The sequence below is a fragment of the Pseudochaenichthys georgianus genome, chromosome 15, assembly GCF_902827115.2.
Source record: "Pseudochaenichthys georgianus chromosome 15, fPseGeo1.2, whole genome shotgun sequence".
NCBI lineage: Eukaryota > Metazoa > Chordata > Actinopteri > Perciformes > Channichthyidae > Pseudochaenichthys > Pseudochaenichthys georgianus.
This window is the reverse complement of record NC_047517.1, coordinates 14,890,731-14,906,234: the sequence shown is the minus strand read 5'-3', so window position 1 is coordinate 14,906,234 and position 15,504 is coordinate 14,890,731. Positions and strand designations below refer to the sequence as shown.

The following is a 15,504-nucleotide window of genomic DNA, read 5'->3' as shown; positions in this document are numbered from 1 at the left end:
CCCAGATTCCTTGCAGTCTGAGTCGGGGAAACAACAGAGGTGCCAATGTTGATGTTGATTGTCAGGTCAAGAGTGGGACAATCTTTTCCCGGAAGGAAAAGCAGTTCAGTCTTGTCAAGGTTGAGCTTGAGGTGATGAGCAGACATCCACTGAGAGATGTCAGCTAGACAAGCAGAGATGCGTGCGACGACCTGGGTCTCTGAGCGGGGAAAGGACAGAATTAATTGGGTGTCGTCAGCGTAGCAGTGGTATGAAAAACCATGCGGGCTAATGACAGATCCGAGCGAGTTTGTGTACAGGGAGAAGAGGAGGGGACCAAGAACAGAGCCCTGAGGGACCCCTGTAGTTAATTTACAAGGGTCGGACTCCGACCCTCTCCAAGTTACCCTGTAGGTGCGGTCTTTGAGGTATGAGGTGAGGAGGGAAAGTGCAGAGCCTGAAACTCCAAGTTCTTGGAGAGTGCGAAGGAGGATCTGATGGTTCACCGTGTCGAATGCAGCAGACAGGTCCAACAGGATGATGAGGAGAGGGAGGCTGCTTTAGCAGTGTGCAGTTCCTCAGTGACAGCAATGAGAGCAGTTTCTGTGGAGTGACCTGCCTTGAAACCAGACTGGTGCGGATCCAGAAGGTTGTTCTGATGGAGATAACAGGAGAGTTGTTTAAAGACAGCGTGTTCAAGTGTTTTAGACAGGAACGGGAGGAGAGAGACAGGCCTGTAGTTTATAACATCAGACGGGTTGACAGGGGGTTTCTTTAGGAGAGGGTTTACTCTTGCCTCCTCAAGACTATTTGGAAAGTGACCAGAAGTTAGAGAAGTGTTGATGAAATGGGTGAGAAACGGTAGAATATCAGGAGCGATAGTCTGAAGGAGGTTTGAAGGGATAGTGTCCAGAGGACAGGTGGTAGAGCGGGCAGAGGTAATGAGGGTAAGAACCTCACTTGGAGAGACAGGGGAAAAGGAGGTTAGTGTGCGGGTGGAAGGAGGGTCTGGTGACCCAGCGGTGAGTAAAAGTGAGTCAGAAAAAGAAGAGCGAATATCATCAACCTTTTTTTTTAAAGTGGTTAACAAAGTCACTTGACAGAAGTGAGGAGGGGGGAGGGGCTTTGGGGGGGTCCAAGAGGGTGGAGAAGATGGAAAATAGTTTTTTGGGATTGGAATAGGAAGATTGGATCTTATCTTGAAAGAAAGTGCTTTTTGCCTGAGAGATCGAAGCAGAGGAGAGGAGAGGAGAGCCCCTCTGCTGCCCTAAGGATGGTTCTATTAGCACGCAGTGCGTCATTTAGCCAGGGAGCAGGAGGGGACTGACGAGCCTGCCGAGATGTGAGAGGACAGAGAGAGTCCAGAGAGGAAGAGAGAGTAGAGAGGAGAGTTTCTGCAGCAGAGTTTGGAGGCAGGAGTTGGAACGAGTCAGAGGAAGGGAGGGAGGGCTGAGAGCACCGATGAGGCAAAGGTAGAGGGGGAGAGGGAACGGAGGTTACGGCGGACAGGTGCAGGATGAGAAGAGATTAGTTTGTTATGTTTGGAAAGGGGTAGAGAGAATGAAATGAAGAAGTGATCGGATGTGTGGAGCGGGTTTACAGAGAGGTTAGAAGTAGAGCAGTTCCTTGAGAATATGAGATCAAGGACATTGCCAGCTTTATGAGTTGGTGGGGACGGAGACAGTGAGAAAGCAAAGGCGGTTAACAGAGATGTTAGTTCGTCTATCTTCCCTGTCTGGAGGTTGAAGTCTCCGAGAAGTACAGCGGGAGGGCCAGTTTCAGGGATGTGTGAGAGGAGATTATCTAATTCCTCCAAGAAGTCCCCCAAGGCGCCTGGTGGACGGTAGAGAACAACAATGGTCAGTTGTATAGGATGGGTCACAGTGACGGCATGGAATTCAAAGGTGGAAGGAGTGAAGTTAGGTAGCTTGAAGAGGGAAAAGCTCCATTTGGGAGAGAGCAGGAGACCAGTGCCACCTCCTCTGCCAGTGGGTCTGGGTGTATGGGAGAAGGAATATGCTGTGGAGAGAGCTGCTGGGGTGGATGTGTTGGATGGAGTAATCCAGGTCTCAGTGAGAGCAAGGAAATCCAGAGACTGCAGGGAAGCGTAGCCAGAGATGAAGTCAGCCTTAGGAACAGCTGACTGGCAGTTCCACAGGCCGCCTGAAACTAGATGTTGGATGTCAGTGGAGCACGTGGGATAGACGAGAGCAGGCCGGTTATATCGATTAGGAGATACACGGGGCCAGTGATAATTGCGAGAAGACACATGAACAGGAATGGAGAAAATATACATGATTATAGCATTTTCATTCTGATGAAAATATTGTTATTCACTGCAATAGATTGTGTTGTGGCCTGAGTTTAAATGTGTCCTGGTGCTCCATGTTTCACAGGGTGATCCAGATGATAGATGAGAACAAGGAGCAGCTGAGAAACCTGTTCAGGAAACATACAGTGGTTGACGTTCAGCCTGCCATCAGTGACAAGCTGCCCGACGACATCACCACACTACAGGTCTGCGAGGCCCGGACCCCCGCAAACCCACAGGCTGCTGACGATGTTGTGTGTTTTTAAACCTTCTTCTCCTTTTCACAGCTGGTCATCATCATCCTGGCTGTTCTGCTGTGCTTGGCAGGAATTCTGTTTGTCACAATGAACTGGCACTACCGCAGAGTGTAAGAACCCTTAGGCAATCCTGCATTGACGTAGATTTATTTTTGAGTCATTTGAAATATGCTCAGTCATGGTAAATGTGTTTATGCTGTGAATCTGATCAACATGTTTACCTTCTCGTGTCTGTGTTGCAGACACCAGAGGAAGCTGAAAGCCATAGTCGCAGGATCAACAGGTGAGAGGCAGCTCCGCTGGGGTGGGGGGGTCCCAGCAGCTGTTAGCTTCAGGATGTGGCTTTAACAGCTCTCAGCAGATGTTAATGTTCAACATGTCAGTTTACTGCTTAGACTGTTTTTCTTAAACGTATCTGTCCTCTCCTATCCAGGGAACCAGGGTCTGATGGATATCCTGGACATGCCCAACACTAACAAGTACTCTTTTGAGGGGTGAGATAATAGCTGCATTCTCACACTTGTTTGAGACATATTGCCTAAAATGAATTCCCACCAAATACAACAAAGTGTTATACAAGTATATAAGTTATACAAGTTAACAATTTCTTCAGCAAATTCAACAAGAAAACCCCTTGTAAGAAAAGAAACTGATGGTCCAACTCTGATCCAAACCGTTCTCTCCGCTGTGTTTATGACATAAATAACAATTTACAATAACAAATCATATCAAACTGGAAAATGGTTCAGAAATTCCTGCAGTAATTTTTCCAGCACCTTTGATTCATTAGCTCTGAATATCAATGAAAAGTACAAATGTTTACTTTAAGAAGTTTGATGTTCTGTAGCCAGGCAACAAGCGGAGACTCCAAAAAGTCAATGCACTCAAGCATGAAATATTTCCAACCCCCCATAAAACCATGTATTGTTTTAACAATGTGTTAATTAGTGAGATTTAAAGAAGCTGGTTTGCATTGTTACAGTGGGAAAACAAGTAAAGCCTCTCCTAGCTGTACATGTAGCATACACACAAAAGGAAAGGGGTATCTAACTTCTCATTAAGTCCCATAATATTAGTCAACAGCTAAAAACTGGCTTCTCATACTGCACCTGCATTTTGCAGGGCTAATCCTGTGTGGCTGGATCCGTTCTGCCGCAACCTGGAGTTGGCTGCTCAGGCGGACCACGAGGACGACCTGCCGGAGAACCTGAACGAGATCACGGACCTGTGGAACAGCCCGGCACGCACGCATGTCAGTACCAACGTTAATCTGAGGTTGTTTATACAATAAAACAATACCCTGAGAAACGGATGTAACCCCATATAAAGCTGACGAAAGCATGTCTTTCCCACAGGGCACATTTGGTCGAGAGCCTCAAGCGAAGCCTGAAGATGATCGTTACTTGAGGGCAGCCATCCAGGAGTACGACAACATCGCTAAACTGGGCCAGATCATGAGGGAGGGGCCCATCAAGGTAAGATACTTGTATGTCATAATATCCAAGACACCCATCAAGACTTCCAAATCCAAAAGCCTGAGGACATCATCAGAGGAAATACCTCCTTCAGTGTGTCCTAAGAAGTATACAGAGAGACCCCAAGGACAGAAGACAGGAAGACCCTCCTGCAGTGGATTCTCATTCATGATGTGGGTATCAGTGAGGGTGTGTGTAGCCTCTGTTTGATCCTAACTGCCGTCCTGTCAGGGTTCCCTGCTCAATGTGGTGCTGGACGACTACATGAGGCTGAAAAAGCTCTTTGCAGCCCGACTGGTCACAGTGTCCACCAGCCAGGGCGATCAGTCATCCGTCACTGAGGTGGGCGAGGGGAACCTGATGGTGTCTCTACACCTGCTGCTGCTGTGTGCTTCCTGTCTGACACCTGCGGAGAGTGATCGTCCCTGATCACACCTTCCATTTCTCCATCTCTGACACTCGCTGCTGTGACTTCTCACTACTGCTGCTATCTCTGCTCCCTCGAGACATCTCGCTTCTGCTCTTATTTAAACATGTCAAGCTAAGAATGGTGTGCAGTAATTGAACCCATGTCTGGCATGCAGTGTTCTTCTCTGCTGCTCCATTGTTTCTCTACATTTCCAAGTTGTTACTCCAAGTGATCTGATTTCTCTCCACTTTGTCCAGCTCTTCCTCAGAGTTCTCTCTTACAAGCTACCATGTTGTCAATCAATCAAACCAGAGGTTTTCAAAGTGGGAAGTGGGCCTTCCAAGGGGGTGCAAACTGTTTAATTTCGACATTACACATATTAATTATCAAAATATAAAACATAGAATAGTCTACATTTATTTGATTTGGTTGAAGGACAGACTTTTTTTATGTATTTATTGTTGTCTGAAGTCATGTTCAACAGCAATATCAGGCTCAATAGTTGAGTGTCCAAGGGATCAAATAACTGAATTAGCCAAGGCCCAAAATCTCAGCATTCAAAACCCCGGGTATTTACTTTCAGTGCGTGAGTTTATTCTCCCTCTCCTCCCTCCACAGCTGATCCAGAGCGACCTGGACGACGATGAGGACGAGTGTCTGGGCATGGGGGGGGGCCGTGGCACACTGCGCTTCAAGCACAAGCTCCCAGTGGAGCTGAAGGGTCCCGAAGGAGTGCACGTGGTCCACGGCAGCACAGGCACCCTCCTGACCTCTGACCTCAGCAGCCTGCCAGAGGACGACCAGCGGGCCCTGGCTCGCTCTCTGGAGGCGCTGAACGCTGACGGGGGGCTCTACTCGGAGCGCAACGCCCGCACAGAGTCAGCCAAGTCCACCCCCATGCACCGCCACAAGGACGGGGACACCCTGTCCCAGAGCCCCCTGGAGATCACAGAGTTATGACTAGCCGAGGCCTCGCTGGTATGAGCTCAAGCATGACTCGTGTGTGTCCTTGTGCCTCCACACCGCCTCTCTGACGTGGACTGGGGGAGGAGTGTGTGTAGTCTAGGAAACCTCATCAGCCAACCTCAGGGCATCAGAGACGACCTGCAGGAAGACCCACTCACCATCGGGTTGGATTGAGCGTGTCTTATGTTAGGTGGTCCCACATTAGGTGCTTCAAGAGAATAAAAAAAGACCGTAAGGAAATTTAAAATCATAAGCAGGGCACTTTTTCTTCAGCAAGACAAAAGCAAACGGGGTCATCGGCTTACATCCAAAGAGCTGAGTCTGAACCTCCCTGTGGGAGCAGCTTGTTGAACCCGGACCTTATAATCGTCTAAAGGTGCCTCACTCTCACTAATCCTTTTGATGTCATACCTGGACTGCATACACAAGCACAAATATACACACAAAAAAAAGCTGCACACACTCACACCAGCGGATGGCCATCAATGGGACTTTGAGAAAATGTTGCAAATCTTGTTATCACGAAATTATAGATGGATATTTAATGCAGACAGAGCACTTCGAGTATTGTCCCCAGAGACGCTCACACCACGATCAAGAGAGGCCTGTGTGCAATTGTTTAAGTACTTTAGTAGTTAGATTTTATGGATGAATGGCAAAAAGAGGAACACTCCAGGACAATCGGAGGATGGTGCAAGAAGAATCAAACGACGTCCAAGACTGGAGCTACATGAATTAAAAAAATACAAAACTTTGAATGTGTTGGGATACATTTGATATCAAAGGCAGTAAGGACTCGTAGATGGAATTTAAAAAAAGTATGAATTATACAATTTTTATAGACATGAAGATGGCATTGTGCCCACAGACTTTACACTGCCACCTGAAGGACTAAAGGAGTCATGCTCAAAATGAGCAATGTTTGCTTTATTTTTTTATTTTCTAGAAAATGTGATGGAATAAAAAATATTTTTGAAGAAAAATGCTGGCTTACCAAAATAGGTAGGGAATGCTTTTGGATGTTTGGAGTATGTGTATATCGTGCTATGGTGACATGTTGTTTCTGATGAGTGGTGTGATTTTTAAGATTATTTTTTTATATTCCCATTTGTAAGTTTTGATTTGTTTGTCATTGTCCTGAGATCTGTGTTGGGAAATGTTGGATGATCTGTGATAATAAAGAAGAAATATGCAACGGCCTTTGACCCCGAGTCAGTGGGATGATGGGAGAGTGGCAAAGAACAACATGGAAACTGGTGCCGCAGGAAATTAAAAGATCCACAGACACCAGGAAGTCTGGGAAAATAAGAAACTGTAATTACCCACCGCAAATGTGTCCTCTTTTATGAAATGAACAGACCTCATAATAAGAAAAAAGCCTTGTTCCTTACACTCAATTCAGTGCCTGAGGCTGCCTTGACTCAGTGTTACAGATTGGTAAATACTGCCCTCTAGTGGTTGTTACGGGGCAACACTTGATAAGTAAGAAAAAAAAACTATATTTGTAGCACACCACTCCATCGCTTTATTGTTGCCAGGTTACATACAAAAGTTTTCATTAATAATAGCTGTCTTCACTGCTGTTGGTCAGACGGCCCGGACTACTGCTGGCGTCACAGCGGCAGCGGTAGCGGTGGTTGGCGCCTTCTTCAGGGTCTTATTCAGCTGGAAGGAGACAGAAGCACTTTATATACAGTCTGTTCAGGAAAAGGCTGTGTGTGCCGAAGAGTGTTTTGGGGGGACTTTTTTTATATTGCTGACATTGCTTTAAGGTTCTAGCATCAAACACTTAGCGATAAGTCTGCACTTTAACATTGCTTGCCTGAGGCATGTTAGATCACTACTCACCTCTTCAAACTTGTGGATCTGTCTGATGAAAAAGTCTCCGTACCGACGAGCAACTTTGGTGTCGGCGATGTGGATCATGTCCTGTGTAATGGATGCAGAAGAAAAGCTTTAGAAATACAGTACTACCACTACTACTTGAACCAACATAACCGTGAACAACATCAATTTTAACTGCAAGTAGAAAAGTCATTACAGAAGATTACACACCTTGTCAATGTAGAAGTCGACCTCAGAGGCAGACTGGAACTCTCCGTCCAGAGCCGAGACGCCGCTGGTCCACACCAGGTTCTTCATCTTGTGTTTGAAGACGAGCAGCTGAATGCGGAACTCCTGCTCCGTCATGTCCAGGAATCCTGCCAGCTTGGAGACCGGCATCGTGGTGTAGAGTTTCAGGAAGCTGAAGGACACATTGGGACTTAGATGAGTAAACAGGTCTACAGAGACAGTATAAAGCAGGGGTGGGGAACCTTTTTCTTCCCAAGGGCCATTTCCATTTTTACAACATCCTCCGAGGGCCGTACAAATTATTGAACTCAACGTCTGCTTAAAAATCTAAAATCACAGCCCATTCATTTTGCCTTTCTTTCATGCTGTTCAAAGAAAAAGCAACCTCTTAATCCAGATATTTGACCATGACCCGACCATGCATGCACCGTGGCATGACCACCAAAACAGAAATATATGGACACAAGATGGGTGCAAATGTATTTAGTTTCATATCCATGTGGACATGATTTAAGTGGGGGGGGGGGGGGGTCTAACCTCCTCTAGGGGGGTCCAGGGGCATGCACCACCAGGAAGATTTTTTTTTAAATGTTGAAGTTAAAAGCATCAATCTGGTACACTTTGAGAGTCAAATTAATAGATCTATGGATACATCTCTCAACACCCATATGAAACAGAACTGGAAGCAGAATTTTTTCTTTATGAATATTTTACAAATAACAACTTTTTTTGTCATATAGTATTTTATACCCGTTTACTTTATTCTCTTATTTTTTTATAACTATAATGATCCTATAAAGATGTGCCTTTACCTCACTGATTGGAGAAAAAGCTTCTTATATTTGTTAGCATAGCTAGCTAACCTGATGCTAATAACAACAAAGTTATTGACTGTATGATCAGTAGAGGCTTCTCAATTCTTACATTTCCCCTCCTCGAGACTTAGTCCCGCCCACAGGAGATGCGAGCGGAGGACCGAGGAGAGAGACGTTTAAAGAAATGAGAACTCCTCTCCTCTGAGCGGTCATATTAAAGCGACGTCCGTTCATTATTACGTGGCAACAGCTGCATCAGCTGTCGAGTGTTTTGTCATATTTTATAATCTCTGATAGATCAGCTGAACATTGTTCCCCCACATATTTACTTTGAATTCATTGAGAGTGCGGTATAATGAGACAATAACAGGCTACAGATGCGGACACACACACACAAATATATTTATATAAATATATGCAATTTAAAGTATGAGAGCACTCTCATAATAACACAATCAGAGACTGGATATATCCCCCCCCTCTCTCTGGTCGCTGAAATGGGGAATTGAAATTACGGGCCAAAAGTTGTATTTGCAAGTATTAAAAGTAAGCAGAGGACACCAAACCAACTGAGACCTGTCTGTCCGCCGCATCTGCGCACTGTACAACACACACCTACACACCGTACAACACGCACCAACACTGTACCACACACACCTACAGCTCCTAAAGCATAATCAGGCTACAGCCGTTGTGTATTTTATTGTGAAGCACTAAATGTTCTTAGAAAAATATCAACTCTTTGTAGATATCTACTAAACTAAAGCAAATAAAGAGAGTAGGTCTGTTATACTTAGTGATATATATTTTACACACTGCTTTGCTTTCTGCACGGACCTCACAGCTGTTCTCACTGTAAACATCGCGTTGCGATGAGAGCAGGTTCTAAAATAATATCCAGGGGATGCATGCAGAGCTGTCATTGGCTGAGATAAGTCCGGCCGTGCGTCACGCCTCCACCGTTCCCGGAAATGCATCCGCGGAGGAGCCGTGGAGGAACCATCAGTATATCCTCGGTTATAGCTCCTCCAGAGAGCCTCCTCGACGCTCGATCCTCGGTGTGCATTTAGAGAAATTAGACGTCCTTCAAAATGGCGCGCTGAAATTCATTTCCGGGTCACTACCGGAGGACCGAGGAGTCGAGAAGGGGAAATTTGAGTATTGAGAAGCCTCTAGTGTGTCAGATGAACAGATCGCCACTGGGCTTTCAACTAAAGACACAGCCACGCAAAAACTGCGGCATGTGTACGGCTCCTTATGAGTACTGACATTTGTGAAGTCCCGGCCCGGAGCCGCGTTCTGGTGCTCTCCGTTAGAACTGCACTCCTGTCAGACGAGACATATACCACGTGATGACACGTTAGGCTCGTGTTGTGTTGTGTTCAAGGACCCTGACCAGGAAAAACAGGCACTCGCTTGTTTAATTATTTTGCGGTCTAGATTTCTTGAATTTTTTTCTTTTTTGCGTGTGTTTATAAATTACCTCGAGGGCCAAACCAAATGGTCTCGCGGGCCGTATTCGGCCCGGAGGCCGGAGGTTCCCCACCCCTGGTATAAAGGGAAAGGATTGAGGGGGCGGAGTCTAGAGGAGAGATAAACTGCATCCAAAATGTTTTTGCCTGGGTCCTCTATGCATTACATCATAGGTTCCCCGCGGAGTCTAAAGAGGTGTACAATAAGTCGCAGTGTGCCAGGGGAAGATGTTCTTAATGATGGTATGCTGTACCTGCGGATCGTGGAGAGCTGGGCCTGCTGCTGCACCTCCTCAGCGAACACCTTCAGCTGCTGCTGGAAGGGCTCTTTGTGGTAGTTGGGGTGCACGTTGTCATAGTTTGGCACCACAGGGGACAGGAACTTGGGACAGGCGAAGCTGAACTGCTCCTCAAACACCTGCAGGTCTCTGAGATAACAGAAATAGAACACGTGCGTCAGGTTGCTGCCTAAGGGTGCCACAGTAAATACCAACACTACATTTAAAACAACGCATTGGAGCTATACGTTTAGACCCACAAACACACAGATACATGTTTTTCATTGTACAGTGTCATAACATTACAGTTCATTATCAGGCTTTCTGACCAATATAACAAAAATCTAATATACACACAAATTAAATGAAGGCAATAAACATTGACACAGTGAGACAAGTTGCTCCATCACAGTGCCATGAGTCGCCCTCTCACCCTTTCTGCATCCTCAGCATCTTGTCTCCGTACTTCTCCCTCAGCTGGGTGTGGATGCTCTCATCGATACGCATCGGGTACATGGTGAGAGCGATGGCCAGCAGACCATGCATCTGCTCGTTTTGTTTGTTAACCTAAAAAACATATCATACAAGTATTATGACACCAGTTTCAACTCAAATACTATTGTCCTCAGGGGTTTAAAGACTTCAGAGAATTAATGTTTACACAGAATGTTGGAGGAAATCGACGACTACATTTCAGTTTTAGTCCAAACTTAACAACAATGAGTACTTTTATGAACATGTTCTATACATGGAATTCATAGGAGATTCCACAGCTAAAGCTAAATACAAAAAAAAGTGTTCTAAGAAGCACAGCTGTGACTGACCATCTCATATTTATACGTGGACCTCTGGAACATGTTTCTCGTCCTCTGGATGTAGAGCAGGATGTTGGCAAATACTCGAATGGCATCCTGGTAACGCCTCATCATCAGGTAGGCAAAACCCACATAGTAATAAGTGGTGATCTGGCACTCAGGCACACGGGAGTACATACTCTGAAAGACAGGAAAGTAAATGTATGAAGGGATGCACTCTAAACCAAGAGATCATAGGTCAAAGAATACTGAAAAAAGATCTATAGTGGGATCAGCGTATTCTGTAGTATCATTATTAGTAATGCTCCAGTGTGTCAGTCTCTACTTTCCGCGCCTTACCTTCTTGTTGAGCTCGATGTTCTCCAGGACTTTGATGGCCTGGTAATAATCCCCGAGCAGAGAGTGAAGTCTCAGCAGCCCCACCAAGCTGAAGTATCCCAACATCTTGTACAGGGAGTGACGCCCGTACTCTCCGGCCACACTCTCTGGGTCTCCTGCGACACACATAAAAAAAAAAAAAAAACATGTTAGCTGCCTGGTGACTCTGACACACACACACACACACACACACACACACACACACACACACACACACACACACACACACACACACACACACACACACACACACACACACACACACCACACACACACACACAACACACACACACACACACACCACACACACACACACACCACACACACACACACACAACACACACACACACACACACACACACCACACACACACACACACACCACACACACACACACACAACACACACACACACACACCACACACACACACACACACACACACACCACACACACACACACACACACACACACACCACACACACACACACACACAACACACACACACACACACACACACACACACACACACACACACACACACACGTTGAGGTCATTTTCTCAGAGGAAGCAGGAAACAATATAGGGAACTTTAACTGCATCGTAAGACTGCACATTTAAATAATTCAGTATCTGAGCTTCACCACATCGACAAATGTCTACAGAACATACCTCCGCTGGTGTAGATCTCCAGCTGGCGGTTGATGTTGCTCTTGTCCACGAGGGAGTGGAGAACGTTGAGGACACTGTGGACGTTCCAGATCTTTGGGTTGTTTCTCAGGAACTCGATCTCCTCCTCTGACTTTTTGGCCGTCTTGCAGCGGTACTGACTGAAGGACTGGAACTGTAGGGGAAAGAGTGTCATTGATATTGTTGTTGAATAGAATATAAACCTGCTTTCTTTGTGACATTGACCGTATCAATAAGCATACAAAAGAAACCATGAGAGAAGTATGATGAAGTCAGTTTGAAATACCGCACATCTAGTACAAATCCTGGAAAAGACTGGCAACTACTATTCGGTCTGGTTTCTATTCTTGCGATTCTTACTTGTGTGCGTATGTTTTCTGAACTGAGGTAACATTACAACTAGGGATACACGATATCAGTTTTTTGAAACCGATACTGATAACTTCCTGCTTCTCAAGACCGATAACCGATAATAATATAATATATACATATATTAAATGTACCTGTAGTTTTTGCACACCTGGTGGTAAAAAAAAGACTAGTAGTGAGCAAATGACATGAGCATTACTACTATGAACAAAACTAACCCTGGGGTCGTCTCTGGCCAACTTCTTGCCTCGTCGATAGGTAAAAGCCCCGGTGCCTTTGCAGCTGGCTTTGGATTCGCCGCTAGTTTAGCAGCGCAGGCGTCTTCGTACGCTTTTAACACACCATCGTAGCAATGGCGATGTTTCAGGTGACTAATCAGGTTTGAAGTATTATAGCTCGTTGCCTTTTTCCCTCCTCGTGGAACTTCTGCATTGCATCTGTTAACACAAATAGCAAGCGAACTATCTAACTCTGAAACTTTGAAATAGTCCCATACTACCGACGACATGTTTGTTTACTGTCCTGGCTTCACGGCCGCACACCATTTACGTCACAGCCAGGCATGAGAAGGGAGCGCTGGATTTCTGAAGAACTCCCCTCTTCTTAAACCACTAACACCACAGTACTGGCAAAACGGGAGGAGCTGAGTGAAAAACAAGCGCCCCTCATTCCAATCCACCCACACCGCAGTATTGTTTTCTCTTTTTTTATCCAAAAAATATATTGTATATTATCGGGGCTATTAATACTTTTATCGGGTTTATCGGGATGACGTCATAATTCCTAATATCGGACCAATAATTATCGTGCACCACTAATTACAACATTTTAAATTGCAGTGTACCTGGTAGATGAACTCATCGATGATGTCCCACAGCCATTGGTTAGGCAGCTCCAGGGGGGCGGGGCCCTCAGCATCTGTTAAAGTCAAGCACATTCTCATTTGACTTGTCATTCATTGGGCGTTATTTCACACTGATAATACAGGGGAGAGGGGAGAAAGGGTTGTTCTGGTTACTTACTGAGAATGTAATTGAAGAGGTTGCAGTAGTTGTAGTAAGACTCAAAACGCTGGTCCAAAGTTGGTCCACCCTGATGATGAAAGAAACAATGCTTAGAACAAAATACTGAAGATGTTTTCTAACATTTGGAAGGCTCATTAATCTAGATGGAGATTTGTATTAGTGTTTGTATTGAGCGGTTACTCACGCTGACTTTAGCATAAACGTGTCTGTAGTACAGCTCCTTATAGAGGATGAGGAACACAGCATCTGTAGGAGGCAACAGGCGGTCAATGACATTCAACATTTTCACCATAGCACTTCAAATAGATTTAAAAAAATCAAAATGTACACACAGAGGGCAATATTCAGCACATGGAACTGTCCAGATATGCTTAAAGAAATGATTTTTTACAATGTATTCACAGCTAACATCATTTGTCTTATTTCCTCAGCTAGAATAATGGCCGATGAATAAAGGTTACAAGCTGGAGAAGGTGGGCCAAACTTCATGAAAATATCAGATTTAACTTCAGTACATTTCTCACACTTTTGTAAAACAATTTAAGAATGATCCAATAAATGTTACAATAAGAAATGTGATGTCTATGCAAAGGAAAAACCAATATAGGTGAACTATGACAAACTCACCATTGCCAACCAGTGCTGCGATGGCCTCAGCCTCTGGCCAGGGAGTATTCTTGAAGAAACGGTCAGTCAACTTGTTCCAGCTGCACAGGATCAAAAAGACAAGGATGAGATGCTCATCACTCACACAGTCTTAACGTCTCTTAAAGGATGCAGCAGCATAACCACCACAGGGAGAGTTGAGTTTACCTGTTCTCGTAGACGTCCTGGATCTCATAGATCTTCTGCTCGATGCTCTCGCTTGACACATGGTTGGACTGCAGCTCATAAACCTTCTGGTCGATTAAGTCAGAGGTGGTTTTGTGGAAGTACTGCAGAAAGTTCTTGATCACCTCTGGGATGACACTGTAGGTCTGCTGCTCATACTGCCTCTCATAGGCCAGGTCAGCTTTGGGGTCACCTGCAAGGAGATGGGAGAATGAGCAAGAGACACCAACACAGAGAGGTGATCTCATACATTTAGATAAACACTTGAGGGTATACTAACCGGTGTGCAGGTCGGGGTCGTTTGAGAACGCGTACGGATCATACGGTCCAGCAGCAACAGGGGTCTAAAACATAATGTTACAGATGCTCAGTTAACATCTGTCAATGAGGCAGTCATTATAATCATTGGGAAACTAACCTAAAACGCTTCCCTTTACCCAAAAACAACAACACTTTACATAAGTGATGTTATGGTTGTATTCTCTTCAGAGACCAGGCTACAACAATCAACAATATCATGCTGGCTCATCGAAAGCTAACGTTACTGTTATGCCGGTGTTGGTAAGCTAGCTATGCAGTTAGCTAGCTATCTAGCTAGCGGCCTACCGCTGCTTGGCATATCGTTGTTATTATCATAATAACATTTATATATCTTTAAAACAACAATGTATACTGACTTCCTCCTCCTCTTGGTACGACATGGTGCTGTTTTTTAGTCCAAGCTCATATGACGGTGGAGTGAAAAACGAGGATTTGTGCTCGTTTAGCTAAAGCCGCTAAACCACGCAGCCGAGGTGGAAAGAGACCGGAACCGGAAAGACAAGGCCGTGAAACCACAAGTAAAATAATAGAGTGAAGCATTGTGGGAGATGTGTCCCACATTGGAGTGTCTGGAATATACATTAGAATCGTTGGGTCCGTGAACAGGTTTTGAGCGTTGGGTTTGAGATTTATGTTTTCATTTCTGTACTGCAAATGAAAAAGTGGGATACAATTCCTTCAAAAAGCATGAAAGATAACATTGTGCTGGTTGGACAAAAACGAAACGAAAATATTTATATATTTAGTTTGGATTTGTTATGTGGTCGCGAGCATCATTGGTTTTTATGTTTTGTCTGTATCCACACACGGTTTTTTGCTCTCTGAATAGTATGTGCTAACCAGTGTCCTGATAGCACTCTTCCACTGGCTTAACCTCCCATATGTAAATATCCCTAAATGATTTACTACCGTTTTTTTTTTTTAAAAGTGTGATTTAGAAAAAGTATAGCGTTCAATTGGGAAATGGTTATACAATTATAGCAGCTCATAGAATAGAAAGTAAATATGAAAAATGGAAATGGGTGATGGTATTGGATGTGAAA

The 15,504-nt window shown here is 44.8% G+C and overlaps 2 protein-coding genes across 2 annotated transcripts in view; one reads left to right on the top strand and one right to left on the bottom strand.

Moving 5' to 3' along the window:
• cdh23 (cadherin-related 23) overlaps positions 1-6,809 on the top strand; it is a 243,773-nt gene extending 236,964 nt beyond the window's left edge. The window contains exons 62-69 of the mRNA XM_034100803.1: positions 2,376-2,496; positions 2,578-2,657; positions 2,790-2,830; positions 2,981-3,041; positions 3,670-3,799; positions 3,903-4,022; positions 4,254-4,364; positions 5,050-6,809. Coding sequence (XP_033956694.1) covers positions 2,376-2,496; positions 2,578-2,657; positions 2,790-2,830; positions 2,981-3,041; positions 3,670-3,799; positions 3,903-4,022; positions 4,254-4,364; positions 5,050-5,391 — 1,006 coding nt within the window. The 3' untranslated portion in view covers positions 5,392-6,809. The remainder of the gene's footprint in view (positions 1-2,375; positions 2,497-2,577; positions 2,658-2,789; positions 2,831-2,980; positions 3,042-3,669; positions 3,800-3,902; positions 4,023-4,253; positions 4,365-5,049) is intronic.
• Positions 6,810-6,898: 89 nt separating this feature from the next.
• On the bottom strand, positions 6,899-14,964 carry eif3s6ip (eukaryotic translation initiation factor 3, subunit 6 interacting protein). The gene is made up of 15 exons (XM_034100804.2): positions 14,818-14,964; positions 14,421-14,484; positions 14,123-14,333; positions 13,937-14,016; positions 13,494-13,555; positions 13,307-13,376; positions 13,129-13,202; positions 11,898-12,069; positions 11,190-11,344; positions 10,860-11,030; positions 10,469-10,602; positions 10,012-10,185; positions 7,453-7,642; positions 7,246-7,326; positions 6,899-7,062 (listed from the first exon to the last, which is right to left on the bottom strand). Exons 1-15 carry the CDS (start codon positions 14,839-14,841, stop codon positions 6,985-6,987), a joined length of 1,740 nt encoding a protein of 579 aa, XP_033956695.1. The 5' UTR covers positions 14,842-14,964; the 3' UTR covers positions 6,899-6,984.
• Between the last annotated feature and the right edge of the window lie 540 nt (positions 14,965-15,504).

Excerpts from the sequence above, each read along its gene's own strand:
- eif3s6ip (XM_034100804.2), bottom strand. The coding sequence starts at position 14,841 with ATGTCGTACCAAGAGGAGGAGGAA. Across the intron at positions 14,017-14,122 it reads CAGGACGTCTACGAGAACAG|CTGGAACAAGTTGACTGACC; the intron begins GTAAACTCAACT and ends GATCCTGTGCAG. Across the intron at positions 10,186-10,468 it reads ATGCTGAGGATGCAGAAAGG|AGACCTGCAGGTGTTTGAGG; the intron begins GTGAGAGGGCGA and ends CTGTTATCTCAG.